Source organism: Botrytis fragariae, assembly GCF_013461495.1.
Source record: "Botrytis fragariae strain BVB16 chromosome Unknown tig00000000, whole genome shotgun sequence".
Lineage (NCBI taxonomy): Eukaryota > Fungi > Ascomycota > Leotiomycetes > Helotiales > Sclerotiniaceae > Botrytis > Botrytis fragariae.
Genome location: NW_023500986.1, coordinates 806,883 through 824,766, shown reverse-complemented (window position 1 = coordinate 824,766; position 17,884 = coordinate 806,883). Strand labels below are relative to the sequence as shown.

At 32.0% G+C, this 17,884-nt stretch overlaps 5 protein-coding genes across 5 annotated transcripts; 3 read left to right on the top strand and 2 right to left on the bottom strand.

Annotated features, from left to right (window-relative positions):
* Positions 1–7,162: 7,162 nt before the first annotated feature.
* Positions 7,163–7,790, top strand: Bfra_006465 (putative non-classical export protein; the record flags this gene model as incomplete). Its single annotated transcript, XM_037336838.1, has 3 exons — positions 7,163–7,195; positions 7,251–7,472; positions 7,530–7,790. The coding sequence occupies 3 exons, from the start codon at positions 7,163–7,165 to the stop codon at positions 7,788–7,790; spliced, it is 516 nt and encodes a 171-aa protein (XP_037198204.1).
* Positions 7,791–10,555: 2,765 nt separating this feature from the next.
* On the top strand, positions 10,556–11,059 carry Bfra_006464 (uncharacterized protein; the record flags this gene model as incomplete). Its single annotated transcript, XM_037336837.1, has 1 exon — positions 10,556–11,059. One exon carries the CDS (start codon positions 10,556–10,558, stop codon positions 11,057–11,059), a length of 504 nt encoding a protein of 167 aa, XP_037198203.1.
* Positions 11,060–11,292: 233 nt separating this feature from the next.
* Bfra_006463 (uncharacterized protein) lies at positions 11,293–12,619 on the bottom strand (the record flags this gene model as incomplete). The annotated part of the gene is made up of 4 exons (XM_037336836.1): positions 11,293–11,340; positions 11,389–11,482; positions 11,570–11,918; positions 12,169–12,619. The coding sequence occupies 4 exons, from the start codon at positions 12,617–12,619 to the stop codon at positions 11,293–11,295; spliced, it is 942 nt and encodes a 313-aa protein (XP_037198202.1).
* A 578-nt stretch (positions 12,620–13,197) lies between these two features.
* On the top strand, positions 13,198–14,174 carry Bfra_006462 (uncharacterized protein; the record flags this gene model as incomplete). Its single annotated transcript, XM_037336835.1, has 4 exons — positions 13,198–13,203; positions 13,503–13,808; positions 13,887–14,087; positions 14,142–14,174. The coding sequence occupies 4 exons, from the start codon at positions 13,198–13,200 to the stop codon at positions 14,172–14,174; spliced, it is 546 nt and encodes a 181-aa protein (XP_037198201.1).
* A 511-nt stretch (positions 14,175–14,685) lies between these two features.
* Positions 14,686–16,806, bottom strand: Bfra_006461 (uncharacterized protein; the record flags this gene model as incomplete). The annotated part of the gene is given in 6 exon segments (XM_037336834.1): positions 14,686–15,376; positions 15,388–15,599; positions 15,660–16,031; positions 16,089–16,218; positions 16,306–16,475; positions 16,572–16,806. The coding sequence occupies 6 exon segments, from the start codon at positions 16,779–16,781 to the stop codon at positions 14,686–14,688; spliced, it is 1,785 nt and encodes a 594-aa protein (XP_037198200.1). The 5' UTR covers positions 16,782–16,806.
* Between the last annotated feature and the right edge of the window lie 1,078 nt (positions 16,807–17,884).

The following is a 17,884-nucleotide window of genomic DNA, read 5'->3' as shown; positions in this document are numbered from 1 at the left end:
TAAAGAGTATTAAGTAAATATTAATCGAAAAAATCAATTCTTTGATATTAATTTTATTAATCTCTCTTTTATATTCTAAGCTAAGTTTATTAATTAATACAATTAGGATATTAAAAACAATCTTAAAAAGATAAAAAAATTAATTGAATAATATAAAAATGAAGAAATTTCGATCCCCTTTAAGAGTACCAAAAAGGATATCTTGATTCTTTCTACAAATATCAAGATTGCTATTCTCAATTATATTCTTATTAACTCTAATCCTTTTGAATCTCCTCTATATAACTTAATAAATATCACCACTATTATTATCAAAGCTTTTAAAATATATATTTGTTATTATAATAATATAGTTTTTAGCACTAGTATATATAAAATCGATAGTATTCTTAAAGATTATATAGAAAATATAGAATTTGCTGAATTCGAAGAACTCTATTCTCAAATTCCTATTATTTATTATAACTAGATTAATATCTTCTTTAAAATTAGATTTAATAAACTATTTAAATATACTTCCTATAATTACCATATTGAAATATCAAAAGATATAATCTTAAAAATAAGTTCAATTTATAATATATTGATTAAAGAACTTTTAGTTATTAAAAAATATATTATGAATAATTTAAAAAAAGGTTTTATAAAAACCAATTCCTCTTTATTCACTACACTAGTTCTATTCATAATAAAGCCTAATGGAGGGTTATAATTCTATATAGATTATTAATATCTCAATATTATTATTAAAAAAAATAAATACTCTTTATTATTGATTAATAAAATATTAGTTTATATTTCTAAAGCTAAAATCTTTATCAAATTTGATATTCATTAAACTTTTTATCGAATCCGAATATACCCTGATTCCAAAAATCTTATTATATTTTGTATATAATATAGAATATATAAATATAAAATCTTACCATTCGATTTAATAAATAGTTTGATTATTTATTAAAAATGTATAAATAATATCCTATTTAATTTTCTTAATATTATTTATACTATTTACTTAAACAATATCCTTATTTACTCGAAAAACAAAAAAGAATATAAATAATATATTATTCAAATTCTCAATTGCTTATAAAAAGCTAACCTTCAAACTAATATAAATAAATATAAATTTGAAATTATTAAAACCAAATATTTAGATTTCATTATTAATATTAATAATATAAAAATCAACCCTAAAAAAATTAAAGTTATTAAAAATGAAAGCTATTAATCAATATCTAAAAAATATAATTCTTTTTTGGATTCTATAATTTCTATCATTAATTCATTCAAGATTTCAATAGAATTATTAAATTTTTTGTTTAATTAACAAAAAAGGATATCAAGTTTTTATAAAATAATAATTATAATATTAATTTTGAAGAATTGAAAAAACATTTAATAAATACTTTTATACTAAAATACTATTACACTAAAAAACAAATTATAATCAAAATTGATATCTTTAATAAAGTAATTAATAAAGTCCTCTTTCAACTTCAAAAAAATAGTTAATAATATTCTATAACCTTTTTCATTAAAACTATATTTCTAATTAAAATAAATTATATTATTTTTAACAAAAAGATATTTGTTATTATAAAAATATTCAAAACATAATATATTGAATATACTACTTCACCTCATTACATTAAAGTTTATATCAATCACAAAATATTAGAATACTTTATAACAAAAAAACTTTAAATCAAAAACAAACAAAATAAACTAAAACCCTATTGAATTTCTGATTTGAGATTATATATTAATCAGAAATTAGTAATATTATTATAAATATTTTGAATCATAGAAAACAAGATATTACAAATCAAGATCTTAAATAATCAAAACAATATATTCAAATCCTTCTATCAAATACAGTTCTTAATAAAAAGATTATTAATAAACTTAATATAAATAAATAAAAATATCAGAATTATTAGCTATCAATACCAAAAATATGAATTTAATAAACAAAATTCTGATAATTAACCAAAACCATTCTTTTTTATAAATAAAACATAATTTAGCAATTCATTTAAAAAAGAATACTTTATAAAAAACAATTTTATTCTATATAAAGACTATCTTATTATTCCTAATATAAACCATCTATATATTAATTTTATAGAAAAAACCTATATTCAAATCTCTTTAGTATATCCTAAAAAAACTAAAACCAAATTGATTTTTAAAAAAAAATATTTCTAAAAAGATATATCAGAATTTATTGATTAATATATTAACAACTATACCACCTATCATAACTTCCATACTCCTAGAAATAAAACATCAGAATTTCTATAATTATTACCTATACCCTCAAAACCCTAAGCAAATATATCCATAGATTTCAAAATATTTTTTATTAACAAGTTTAATTACAACAATATCTTTATAATAATAAATAGATTATTAAAACAATTTATCTCCATACCATATTATAAAACTACCAATACTAAAAATATAATAATAATATATTTAAATAATATCTATCAATAGAAAAGTACTCCAAAAACTATAACCTCTAATAAAAACCTTTAATTTATATCTCTTTTTTAGAAAAAATTCACCCGAATTTTAAATATTAAATTAAAACTTTCCACAATATATCACCCTCAAACAAATAATTAAACAGAAATTATAAATCAATATTTAGATTAATATCTATATCCTTATATCAATTATTATCAAAATAATTAATCAAAGCTTTTATATATTATAAATTATATCTAGCTTACCCTTCCATACGAAAATCTAGAAATATCCCTTTTCAAACTTCAAAATAAATATAAACCTATTATCTCTTTTGATTAAAATAAATCCTTTATCATTTTTATAATTCAAAAAAAACTTTCTCAAAAAGAAGTATAAACTTTTATATCTAGAATATATAAAACCTAAGAAATAATTAAAGAAATTATTCTCAAATCCCAAAACAAAAAAAGAAGAAATATTAATAAATACAAATAAACTATCAATTTCGAGATTAACAATAAAATCTTTATTACTATAAAAAACTTTACTATTAAGAAATCTAATTAAAAGCTTAATCTACAAATAACTAATCCTTATATTATTCTTTCTAAAAAAAACTATTCTTATTACCTTGACCTACCTAATAGTATAAAAATATATAAAGTTTTCTTTCTAAACAAACTTCAAAAAGCACTCAACAATCCTATACTTAATCAAAAAATCGATTTTCTACCTCTAATCATAATTACAATAAATACTAAATTCAAAATCCAAAACATATTAGCCTCAAAAATTATCTAAAAAAAGATTTGTTATAAAATAAAATAAATAAATTATAATAATGATTTTATATAGTATTACTATAGAGATATAATATATACACCTTACAAAGTTAGAAGTTTCTATATGTAATATTTATATACTATAGATTCTCCAGAGAACTTATTAAAATAGATAAAGAATTAAAAAAATAATATTAATAATTATAATAATTTAGTAAATAGAAAATCTATAAATATAAATATAAGATAAACTTATTTAACTAATTTATCTTGAAAAGAGTAGGCTTATACATAGGCTTTTTCCTATTATTACAAGAATTTGTTTATTTTATATTTACTTTTTGTTTATATTTTTTATATTTTTTTTTATTTATATTCTATTTTTATAAATCAATTTTATTTAAATTAAATTAATTTTTTAATTCAACTTAAAAATAATAAAAAAATTAATAATATTTTAAACTTTACACAATATTTTTAATTCCCCAATACACCCCACTGAATAGTAAGCTCAAATAATACCATTTAGATTTCCCTCACTCTCTTCCTTACAATTAATATTAAATAATAAGGAATAAGATTTATTAAATCAATAATTATAAACTATAACATTTATTCTATTACCTATAAACTTATTTGCCCTTATTTTTATTTTCAATAAATTTATTTATTTTATTAATATTTTTATATATATTAACTTATATTTAACCCTCCCAAAACTTTAGTAAACTAAAATAATTAAATTTAATAAAATATAATCTATAAAGCTCAACACCAGCTTAAATAGTTTTACTACCAGATTATAGGCCTACAAAATAAAAAAGGAACTTTATAAATATTGGAATATAACAAAAAAGGATTTAGAAATTAAGTATACGGTTTTTATAATTATAACCATCTATAACAAACATTTATAAAAAGATATTAAACTTGCTATTAAACAACTAAATAGTTTTGTAAATAAGAAAAGTAAATGTTTAGATTAGTTTATTCAAAGCAACACTAGATAAAAGGATAATCTAACTAGAACCACAGCCTTCGCTTGATTCTTTAAAATTGTTTTAAATAGTTTTATTATTTACTATATATTAAATATAATAGTTATTAAATGATTTGAAAAAATCAAAAATCATTAATAAGATAATATTCACTTCCCCGAATTGATTATTATTGATATTAAAAAAGCTCAAGTACTCTTAAAAAACGTTTTTTATTATACTTTTCTTTGTTTTTTTTGTAAACTCTTTTTGTTACAAAAGTATAATATATATATACTACTCGAAGATATTTATAATAAATAGCAAAACAATAAATTATATCAAATAATTAGCTTTTGATTTAATAAAAAAGAAGAAAAAGAAGATGAATAATATATCTTAAAAATAATAAACAATATCTCATTTTATAATCGAATAATTTATGTAATTACAATTAATCTTCTACAATAAATATATAATACTTCAATTGATATTTTTGATAATAAAGATAGTAATAGTAAGGAAAACAAATTGTTGGTTATACTATCAAAAAAAAGAAAGGTAATAAGAAAAATAGAGGAAAAAGTGGTAATGAAAAAGGAATTTAGATTTTTAAAATAAAAAAACAAAAGAAGAAATAAAAATAAATTTAAGAATAAATTGTTTTTCAAAGAAAAAGTAATATAATAATCCGGTTTCAAATCTAGATTAGTTATTTATTTGCCCTATTTGGTAGAGCAAATCTTGTTTTGCCTTAATTCTCTTTTAATTTCCTCCTAATCTCCTCTAAACCTATAAAAGCCTTTTATAGGTTTATTCTTTATATAATAATTTGTTATTCTCTAATTACGATAATTGATTCTTTTCTACTATGCCTTGAACCTATTGTCGTTACATTATATAATTAAAAATCAATTAATTTATTGATCAACTTATTAATCGATTTATTAATTGATTTTAATATAAAAATCTATATAAAGAATAAGTTTTATTATAATATAAAGCTTTATATTTAAAATAAATTATTAGTTTTATTATTATAGTTATAAGAATTATAATCAGTTATAATCTTATTGAATTCCTATTTAATATTTAATCTAAATCATTTCGAAAGATCTCTAGCTACTTTTATATAATCCTAGAGGCAGCTCCTGTAATATTATAAAGAAATATACTAGTATATAAAAATTAAATTAATAAATTAATATTTTATTCTTTTAAAAACATTACTTATTCTAGGGGATGAAATATAGTATCTTATATAAATCTCTTCGAAACTAGATTAAAATATAAGATATATAAAATTACATTTATTTTGCTTATTTCTATATTTCTAATAGATTTTAATCTTAAATTTAATATAAATCGATATATATATATATATATATATATATAGATAAACTTTATTCATTATAATAAAATACTATAAATATACTCGCAAATTTAATAATTCTTTGCTTTTCAATATTTATATATATAAATTCGTTTATTCTATAATTAATTCTATTATTTTGATAGAAAAATAAAAATAAAATAGAATGAGTATATTATAATATTAAATATTAATTAATAGAAGAAGTTTTTGATCAAAATTGATATATCTTATAAATTCGAAATAAATTCCTACTTACAAAATAGAAGCAATATCTAAATATAGTATTCTTTGATTAATAGAATCAAATTTTATATCATTTGAGACTATATTAACGAAATAAATATATATAGCATATTTATTGATTTCCTTATTATTAATATTATCTACAAAGTTATTGATATTCTTGCTTAGTGCATGAGCCACATACCGGCGCCGCTAGTCAGCGGTCTAGGGGATAAATCCAACGGATCCAACCGTTTGTCAATGTTTCATCTCTCGAACGACTTTTGAAATTAATTCAAGGGAGCACTTCTAAGATCTGACTGATTTCGATTATTGGTCGAGTTTTACGGTAAAGCTTGGTTGTATCTCACTCATACCAAACAATCCCCATGAAACCTTATGTACACTCGCAAATTTTCATCTATTCTTGGCCCCGGTTCCTGCTCATATGGGAACCGGTGAGGCTGAATTTCTTATTCATGTTATCAATAGGGCTTGGCTTACCTAGAACACATCTGTCAAGTCCACGGTGTATTGATACATGGATCTAATCTTATATGTATTTTTGGATGGTGGCCCAGCACCATTCCCCCATGTTTCGGAAATTTTGATGAGTACAGAATTCTCTCGATGGGTATTCTCTCAATCATTGCAGATTCTGTTTGACCACTGTTAGAGCTATTGACGTTTTGCCCTGATGTTGATTACTGTTGGGGTTTGAATCATCTGCATGAATCACATGCATATTCGTCAAATAGGCGTGTGTTGTCTACCTATCCAACACGTACGACGTTGTGAGTGTAACGTCTTTGTTTCTCGGGTGTATATCTGCCAAGGCAGCACCCGTCAAAACTCGGACCACTTATCCAATTCGAGGAGGACGTCAAAATTTTTACGCTTGATTTAGAGTCACATACGCACATCTCCATACGTCTAAGCGCTCAAACCAATTACACTGCAGCAAGATTCATTTCATGACTTGATATTGGACATCAATTTCGTCGATGGTTTACTGATTATGGGATAGTTCATGAAACACTGTGCCGCAATCCTCCAGTGAGGCTTCTTGCTCGCTGTACAGGCTGTGTTCATGGAGGCGGGATTCTCCCTATGAGATGTTTACCTTCCCTACGTTACTGAAATCTTATCCTCAACGACATGACAATCCCTGATCTTAGCCTGGTGATCTTGACTCGCTTCCCTGCTAAACTTTGTGGAGCTTGACTATATAATATACAGTGTACTCAATCAAGTGGCTCTTTCTCAACCAATTCATATCTAAAAATCTTAATACTTCAATATAATTAGCACCCTACATACAAGCCAACATGATTGTCACTTTAGCCCTCCGTGTTCTCCAGGTTAGCCTCTTGCCGAATCTTGCGGTATAAAGATCGTCTCACTAACTCCCCTCAGATGCTGTTCGCTGCTATCGTTCTAGCACTATCCGCAGTTTTGATTCATGGTTATGGCCCGGGTACTTCGTGGTCCCTTACATCTTATGGGTCTTTCTGTGGTGGAGCTGCTCTTATATTTGCTGCCATTGGGGTTGCTGCTTGTTTCGTGGAAGCTTTGCAAGGCATCATAATGCTTGCTCTTGACGGCATTGCATCTTTCTTTCTCCTTGCTGGTGGCATTGTTAGTTGTCATTCTCTTCGTGTTATTTCAGCTCTTGCTAATAGACTCCTTACCTAGGCATATGCCGCGACTATCAAGGTCGGCAGCTGTTCTGATTTGAATTATATCAAAGACCATCCCAATCCAATGTTCCCTGGTGAATACAAAGAATATTCCGGTGATGTTGTCAAAGCTGTGAAGGATGACCTCAAGGCTAGATGCCAAGAAGTTCAAGCAAGCACGGCATTCATATGGTTCACAGCGGCCTGCTTTGTTGGAACAACTGCTATTCACTTCTTGAGCAACAAACGTGGCGGCGGTGCTGCAAGCTACCCTTAAGAATATTCAAGACAAAACATGCTAAGGAGACGTAGGACTGTGATGGACTTTAATGTCGGTTATGAAACAATGGGAGTAGTGATACCAATGGCGTTTAACTAAAATTCAAGTTTGGGTGCCGGTTTGTGTGATTGGTTATACAAGAATCTTGTTTGGTTCTTCAGTTTGATGAGAGGTAACCTCGTTTACACTAGAAGCAGGCACTACATCTGCTACAAAATATATTCTTCAAGACTCAATCCATTCTTATAGTACTCCACTTTATTGAATCTATTTATATGGCGATTCGCAGTCCAGAGAAGACACAATCCATCCTTCTCCAATGGTCATATATAAAATCGCATGAAGGACGTTGACACCCTTGGGATACAAGTTCGCAACAGCCCCAACCTACAATTTAAGCGTCTCGTAGTATTTATCTGCTTTCATCAAGATCATATAACTGACCCTGCTTATTCAACTTCCTGGCACTCTAGTGCTCTGTTGCCTATGTTAGAACTTGGACGAAGATATCCTCTGCTTTACGCTACGTTAACACTTGAGTTAGGTCTGCATGAGCATTTAAGTAGCACCAATATTCACGAATACGAAGTTATTATTAGTACGGGATTCGCTGGATCACTTAATTTTGATGTCCTTGCTCTATTCCATTAATCTTAAAATACTTTCAAATCATCCCTTTATAACATTAATTTGGATTTGATCAAAATCTTTAATAGTATTAATTTTTTCATTAATTCTAATACATTTTAATCTTCTAAGCAGATTTTGATATATTTTTATAATAAATTTGATATTATTGGAATCGAAAAAGATATTGAAATTCTAGTGATTTTATGTCTTTTTTTATATTTAGCTTAAGTATTATTTATATCAAAACTATATATTATCAATTTTTATATTAATCTTTATTTGAATTTAAACTTAAATCTTATTCTATTGTATTTTCTATATATATTTTTAATATTTTAAATAATATTAATTCTGTATTTTATAATACAAACAATTTAATATTGTTTTTATTATTATTAATATCAGGTTCTTAAAAGAAGTTTATATAACTCAAATCTTCACTCTTTATTAAATTCCTAGATTTATTTATTAATTAATATTTTAATTTAATTTATTAATAATGAGTATGAGTATAAAAATATATATTAAATGAAAATCTCTAAATAATCTATTTCGATTTAAAAGGCCATATATAATAAAGATATTATTATTATAAGATTTGATATTTTGAAATAGATAGAATATATATTATATTAATCTATCTTTAATTTCAATATCAAATTGATAAATTATCTCTTAAAAAAAGTATTAATAATATATATAAATTATTATTAAATAAACTCTTACAAATATATACAATATAATAAGATTTATGTATAAAAGAATAATTAATAAGAAAACTGATTTTGTTTATTTATATATTATTCTTTTTCTTTTAATTTATTTGAATATAATAAATTTAAAGCTATTGTTAGTTATTCAAATAAATAGATTAATGTTTGAATTCCCTCAAATTATAATATTATAATTAGATAAATTTATTAAACTTTTGTGACGAATATCACGTGACATAGTGATGACTCATCACAACCCTAGCTCAAGGCTAGCTTAAACTAAGGCGATTGTTATTATATAAGAGGTAAAGAGATCCCTTAAGGATCTCTTTCCTTTTTATCTTTTTTATTCTAGTTATTTGACCTCTATAACATACTCTAGTATGTGATCGTGACATTGTGAATTCGATTCAAAATAGGTATATTTTGAGGAGGCTTAGAAGGATATACCTATATAAAAATTCTAATAGAAAAAAAGAATTAAAGAACTTTGAGCGATTTAATACAAATTCATTACAGATTTTGAACTACTTTATACCCCCTATATATTGTTTTAGGAATCAGAGAATATTTTATTATATATTTGTAAGCTAAAAAAGCTTTCCGTATTTTAATAAATAAGTATATAAAATACTTTGTAATATTTCGATTTGATAATATAAAAGATTTGAGAGTGTTGGTTTGAGAAGGATACGAAAGACGTAGCACCTACGAACTGTAGGTCCTAATTGTCTATATTGTATTCTGTCTAAAGAGCTAGCTATGTATAGAAAGTAGTAGGCCTTATATAGGTACTACTGAAAGAGCTAGTCTCTTTCGCATTCGCCTAAAGCTCAATACAGTAGCCATTGAATTGAAGTCATTCACCCACGTTCATACAGAGAGTGTAGTGGTAAGAGCCTGTATAGCAAGTATTATTTCCTAATCTAAATGAAATAACACTCAATTTATTAAATATCCCTAGTTTAAATATATTCTATAGTGTTTCTTGAAAGGAGGATTTACAAGAAACTTGTTTTAATATTTGCGAATATCATCAGTATTATTGAATTAGACTAATATGTATTGGAATAAGTGATATGATTTTTATGTATATACTTGTATGTAGTATAAATCCGATATCAGTCGTTATATTACTATCATATATTAATTATAATACTGATTGGTCCATATGGGATCGAGAGTGGGTATATCTCAGAAGATATAGCCTTAGAAAACCTTAGTGCCGCTATCAAGATTATTTTACCATCGGAGTCTGAAACACTAATATCAGATTGTTCCCTTGCTATCGTACTTGCGTTTGTCTGAGCTTATAAGCAGGTTCTAGGATCCAAGAAACTATGGAATTGGCTCCATGAAAATGACTCCAGGAAGTCACCAAAGTAACGCATCCGGATTACTTTCGATTCCGTTTATTTTATGTCCTGGACTCAATGCAACTACATACGACCTTCTACTTGGAAGTGGAACGTGGGAGATCTGGTCTATATTCAAGGCCCACATTATGGTTTCGCCTTCAAGCCTACTTCGGTTTCTAATGGCTTCAATGCATTGGTATCTAACACCACACCTTTGACGTTTCGATCATTTAGATCAGATGGACATATGGATATGGATAAATCTTTGGAGGAGTATAGAGACGCCATGATGAAAGCCTTCAAAGAGCCTCTCTCACATCGAGATATTTCTGACATATGGGACAATCTGCGAGGACGTCCTACAGACCTTTGCGGTGCAGGAAAATCGACCATTACATGGGATGAAGTATGGAAGTCTTTAGTGGATGTTTATGGATTATATTGTTTAATGAAAGCAGTAATTGCAGCCACAAAAGCATGTGATAAAGGGGCCATGCGCCAAAGCGAGATTCTACGCCTGAAATTCTGGTCCCACCGCAATATTGCGAGCAATACGTTGGGTTAACTACAGTACAACGAATGTATCCTGACAATGTTTTATTTAAATGAACTGTCGAAATATGCACAGAAGGAGGGAGGAGACCAATTGACACGCAGTTGCAGAAAGTGATTAACATCAGGTCAAATATGATAAGAGGTCAGGAACACAACCAAAGAAAATATGTGGTAGCTGCAATGTAGGATACTCATTACTGCAAACAGTCCAATAGTGATTTTCAAGATGAAAGATCCTAGTTACTATGAAGACGGTGGAGTAGCACCGGGGACACTTGAACCAATGTAATCCTGCAAGCATGTCAATATTATAACCTCTCTATGGCAAAAAAATCTTACCTGAATGCTCGAGGCATTTCCTGGTAGCTCCACCAAATCTTCAAATTGTCCAAGCATGGTAGCAAAATTAAATGCATATGGACTACTGGAAAACCTGCCACGAAGGTCAATAATTGATTGGAGAGACACCTTCACCACTGAAAGTTTTCGTTATTATAACCTCTAATAAGAAGCAACATACATTTGACCAACTTCATCTGATAATATGTCAGACTTCTTCGTGATCTCGGTGCCAAAGCTACAAGCTTTGAGACTATTTGAGAAGACAGGCTTGATTCCAATCTGCAAGGAGAATGGTGCTTTAGCTACTGGCTGTTCAACCAAGAAGACAAAGGTGAATTCTCGAGGGAGCCCAGTGCACTGCTGTTCGTTCTCTTCAAGCGACCAAACAAGTTTGCTGCTCTGCATTCCTTCAGCAGATCGAGTTGAACCCTGTATCTTTAACATATTACCGATGACTTTTGATCTATCGTATTCAGTGGATGGGGTGACCGTTGCAGTCGCTGGCGTAGAGACCCCTAGTGTTGCACCTGAAAGCAGGTCAGAAACGTTTCTTAAATGGCCAAATTAAGATATCTCAATAGTTTAGGCTGCAACTAAGCAATGCCGGCTTATTCATTGTTCAGTTTAACACCGAGCCTGTCTAAAGAGGTTCATGGAGTTTCGGATTTGAACTGCAGTCCGAACTATTACAGACTGCGATTTAAGCTTAAGCGTCTCTCACTGCTCGACCAAATTCATATATTCCTGATGCCATCAAAGTGTAGCTTCATTACTAACCCAAAGAGAAAGTCCAATGCAAGTTTTCCGTCGAATATCGACCAAAAGCAATATGTGGAGCAAATTTGATAATTTTCAGCGGCTGATTTGTAGTCTTCTCCCCGATAGTTTTAAAAGCTTGGATGCTAATCTGAGCCCTTTTGAATCTATACTCAATCGAGTGCATGGGATGAAATACAAACGTAACGGCTACAAAGGTAACATTGTGTGGCGGAGGTCCATAAAGACTCAATCGTTTCCCAGCATCGTAAACTCCATGATGAAGGCGTGTGAGACTAGCAGAGACGAATGCCTCCTCGTGATGGTATTCATGCTCAAGTAGAGATTTCTGGAAAACTTGGTAGCAGTGGTCAGGCAAATCAGGGTTGGCTTTTTGCTGGTGTTTGATGGCTACGGGATTGCCGTATGGGGAAGGCATCCCTGAAGAAGCATTTTCAGAGTTCTGAGGCATTGTGAAATGAAGCAAAAAGCGTGAGAGATTAGAATTCAAAGTCAAGACAGGGCAGTCTGGGAATGACCTGGATTTTAAAGTTGTGAATTCTCAAGCTACCATATGAAGTAGCAAGTACCTATGTATTTGGTCCAGATCGTGTGTAACCAATAGACAGAGTACATAGTCTACCTAGGTATGTGATGTACGTTACTTTCCATCCAGGGACAAGCGCCTGTAGGTTCTGACAACCTTGCACGAACATGGTAAAATCTGTATTTTCTCCGCCAATATAGTGAGTGGTCCACTAAGTACCACCATTTGCTAAAGCAAGCACCGCCAGGGCTTTCATCAGCCTGGTCTGCATATAACATCGAAAGGCCTCCCTCCCATTTTCTGAACACAATTCCATTTCCTAAACACAATTGAAACTTTCAAGTTGTCTTAAAAATTCAACCCACCTTGAACGTTGGATTTTATTTAAATATTGACACATCTAATCTGCAAGTCTGTACCATCTGACACCCCGAGCACCGTTAAATGATTGAGGCTGTAGCCTGTGGAGTAGGTGACTTCATAAGGAGTATTTCAGGTTGAAGATGCATGTAATTGAAATCTTAAGTCAAACTACGACCATAGAAGAGAGTAAAAGGATATAGTATAGATAGTGTAGACAGCTTTAGAAACATAGTATTCCGGATCATATCAGTTGGAATTGAGGGAAAATTGTATCTCATATCAGTGGTGTGATTTTTTTGTTCTACTTCACCAGAAGAATCAGAACGTCGGAGCCCGGCAAATTCCACCGAACAACTTCAAAGCTATCAACACCACCAAATTGAAGTTCAGATATCTACACCAATAAATTCCATTATTCTGTGATGTCTTCCTCTGCCCCCTCGAGATAGCATCTACAATCCAAAGTGCCTCAATAAAGCGCGATCCATCTCCCAACCATGACATAAATCCCACTACCGCCGCCTCCAGCAAAGAGCCCGTAACTGTTCATCCAGACTACGCATTCGATGATAAAGATAGTATCGATGGCGAGGAAGAAATGGAAGATATTCCCTACGATGTTATAAGACCATTGCCACGGCGAGCGAGTTTCCCACCAATACCCGATTTACGATTTGAACAGAGTTATTTGGCTAGTATTGCACATGCGGATTCATATTGGAAGGTTGCTTTCATAACGATTAGAGATCAAGTATGTTTTTTCTTTCCCAACAGTTACCTGTTCCTCCTCTGAAAAATGTGTAATACGCAGGCTAATTCTTATTCCTAGTTATGCATGCCACTCATTCAAGGCATTGCTGTGACCCTCCTCTGGGCTGGTTGGAAGCACTGGAACAAGAATGCCAAACTTAGTGGCAACAGTGCCGGCGCCCGAGTCCGTCGATGGTGGTACACGGTTAACAACTGGCCGATCAAGGAGAAGATAGCAGAGATCGGAAAGAATGCGAAATTGGCGGCGGAATTGGGGGATGTGAGTCCCCTCGCGATGCTTTATTAACTTTTCGTTGCTGATGGATTTGGGCAGTATTATAAGACTCAAGCTTCTGCTGGAGATTGAGCTGATGAATGATGAATGAGATATTTTGAGGAATGGAATTGGCATTTGCATGGGCGGCGTTTGGGACAATCTATTGAAAAATTACTGGTTTAAATTGAGGTCTTCGAGTAGATGGAACTACATATTGTGAGGATGCATTTGATATATTGGGATAGCAAAAAGATCTAGACCAACTTGATGTATTATCTCGTCACAACACGCCATCTATCAATTTACAAGTACCAGGCGCTTTTGAGATCGATCGTGATAGGATGGAGAAGATACATGTAGGCATAAAATTATAGTACAATAGCTATGAGATTTTCTCCATTCTGTCATGAGCTAAGACTAGCATAAATACTTACGTTAATATGCCTTGGAACATAACTATGTATATCGAAGAACATAAGTATACCCAATGATCAGCTTTAGTAGCTCCCACCCAAGCAAATCACCCTCCCTTTAACTTTACGCCTTTTGTCAGTAACAACGCCTTTTTCCATACCCGCTATCATGATTAAGTATTATAACATTAAGAACCACCATAGCCGACATTGATTGATGGTGGTAGGGTGGAAACTTTCTCAGGGCTACCACGGAAAGTGAGAGTAGGCGAGAGTTGAGTTTGAATTGGTTTCGTCGTGATGGAAATCGGCTTGATTTTCTTATCGGCTTCGGTCGAAATAGACTTCCCTTCACTGGTGACTTCCGTAGATGTAGGTGGGCTTGAATCCTGTCGAGGAGCTACGCTGTCCGAGTTTGATTTAGACTGTGGGCTAAGATGAAGTTTGATCGTAGTCTTCTGCTCCGGGGTTGGAGTTTTGACCGGGAGCTTGACAATCAAGCTCCTCTTCTCCTCTTCGTCATCCTCCATTTGTTCAATTCCATCGGTCTCCTCTGCAGGCTCCTCTTCGAGTTCCTCAATATCGCTTGCTATAGATACCTGATCGTCGTCTTCCTCGTCATCGCCATAATCTTGCTCACTAGCATCATCCTCCTCATCGTCGTCCATTTCATCCACTGAATTATATCCCTCAATGTGCTTTCCCTTAGAAGCCCAATCACGACCGCGACTGGAAGCACCAGCACGGCGTGGTCTAGAAGTTACCTCTTCTGACTCTTCACCCAGCTCGACATCTCCACGGCTTTCTGCAGCAGCATGCGTTCCACCGACAATGCTTTCACCATAAACTCCACCAACACGAGATCTAACCTGACGACCACTTAATGTAACAGTAGGCCCGCTGGCTCAGCTGGGGTGTGGCTGCCAGTGTTTCGAGTAGAACGACGGGATCCGGTAGTGTCAGAAAAGACCTCATCTTCATCGTCCGAATACGTGTACTTCATGCGCTTTCCTCTGGTACGACCTTCATACATCGAGAAGTTTGGTTCAGGACGTTTAAATTGCTCTTTGCGAGCCTGTCGATATTCTCTTCTCTTTCGTTTCTATAAAATTGTTAGTAAATCCGAAAATAAGAGAAAGTACTGAAACTAGGAAATCCATACCTCTTCAGTCGCCTCGAACCGTGGAACTGCTGCAAGCATTTTCCCACTTAGCGTTCGGGCTTTTTGGCCACCATCGTCCTTGACTAGTTTCTCTGCTAACAATTTCAACTCATCAATATCACTTGCAACACTCCACCAAGTTCTCTTCAAGCCAGTATGGTTGCTCTCCCTGTAAACTCTAAAGTGTGTGTCGTCCAGACCTTCCACTAAATAGTAGCGACGTCTATCGGCATCTGATCCCCAAGGCTGTACAGAAAGTGGTTGGTTCAAATCATCTTCATGGCGAGTTTGCTTGTATGAGGCTGTGATCATACCCTTAACCACATCGGAGGAGGCTAAGGACCAGAGTATGAGGGTACGTAATAGAGTAAGCTATAATTCAAAATCAGCAAGGTTCAATCCTTCGCAGACAATGTATAAGTGACCTACACGCTCTGTGGGGGACATAGAAGTGAACGTTGCCCCTCCAGAAAGAGGGTTCTTGCTCTCCCAATCCTTCGCCCATTGTAGTTTATGTGTTTGAACAGCTTCCTCGAGGGCACGGTTATAATGTCCAGCTCTGTGTTCGATAAGTGATTAGCCATTGATTCTGCAGAAACTTCGAAGTAATGCGAGCCACAGCACACATGTCGCAAATATGACCTACTTCACATCTTGCTTTCTATTTAAGAGAAGTCCCAATAATGCGCAAAGAAGTTGTTCCGCATGCTCTCCAGGCGTAGTACCAACAACAGCGTGTTCCAGTTCTTGGGGTCCAAAGTTGGGTAGGGATTTCGGGAATACCTCACTGAACCGGGCACGGAACATGACGATAAACTGCATAGAATCAGTGTTAGCGACCATTGAACACCGCAACCACGCGATTTGTACGTGTAAAATCCTCTAGTACGCGACGATAAGAGTTATACGTACGGCGATATCTGGATTGTCTGCTAAGACATATTCATGAGGTGGTGATGGTTCTCTCTTTGGTCGTGGTGGAGAAGCCTCAATTTTACGTGCAGCAATTGGTTTTGGGGCTTTTGAGAAGAATTTAAGAATACCATCTTTTTTTGTTAATTGTAAACTTTCATCCTCGGATGGCACAGAGGAGAGATCCGAAGAGTCGTCAGACGATGTCATGTTGTGGTTGAGTTGTGGTGTTCTGATATTCTGAGATTCTGAGATTCTGAGATTCTTAGGTTGTTTGATAAGAAGCTTTTTAGATGATGAAGTCAGAGGAAGCTCAAAGATATTGCCGACAAGCGCGACTTGATATTTATTGGTCTAAGCATTCTGTCACGCACGTACAACACAAAGGGACGTCAGGCAAGCGGTGAAAAAGGTACCAGCAGTCTTTCTATTAGTCCTGTAGTATGATTCGATATTTCCGAGCATTCTTTGATACGACCTAACCCCATGTCGTATACCACGTTTGTCTCCCCACAAAGTTCATTCCTTTTCCAACTTCCACCAACAATAACTGCTCAAATCGAAACTCAAGTATTGGCCTTGTTGCTCCGCCCAACCATCGCAATTATCGGACGTATTATGGACGGTAGGTAGTATCCTCTTTAGCGAAGCACGAAATTTCGGATCCAAAGAAACCCACAGCAACACCCATCCCTTTTACCTTATGCATTTGCCAATGTTTCATATTCAAGAAGACATTGGATTGTTGTATGAAGCTTGGGATGCAAATTCGGCAACGTCATGTAAGGGAAAACCACCCACACTCGCTTACCAAGATACTCAATGGAACCAATTTTGGACTCACCTAGCTCGAAATTTTGAAGATATAAAAATAGGGAAATTTGTTAAACATACTAGTTACCATGCGGAATCTGTGTACAATCGGGTAACCCCTCCTTCACAATTGGTAATTGTATTTTCGTATGTATATATTAATATATACATAAAGAGATAATAATTTGTATCTGACGAAGAATTGTTGGAATTGTTGGATTCAACAGTAATGATTAAGACGTCGAAAGCTAAGTTGTGATTGATCTTGCGCCCGGGGTTTAAATGGTGACGAACGTACCTGGACGGCCGAATGTACAAGTGTCCACAACTGAAATCCTGTAACGTCATGTCTTTCTAGCTAAAATCAAATCCTGAATAAATGAAGGCCATTTGATTGTTAAAATGATTCCAGATATTGAAATGATTCCAGATATTGAAATGATTCCAGATACTGAAATGATTCCAGATATCGAAATGATTCCAGATATCGAAATGATTCC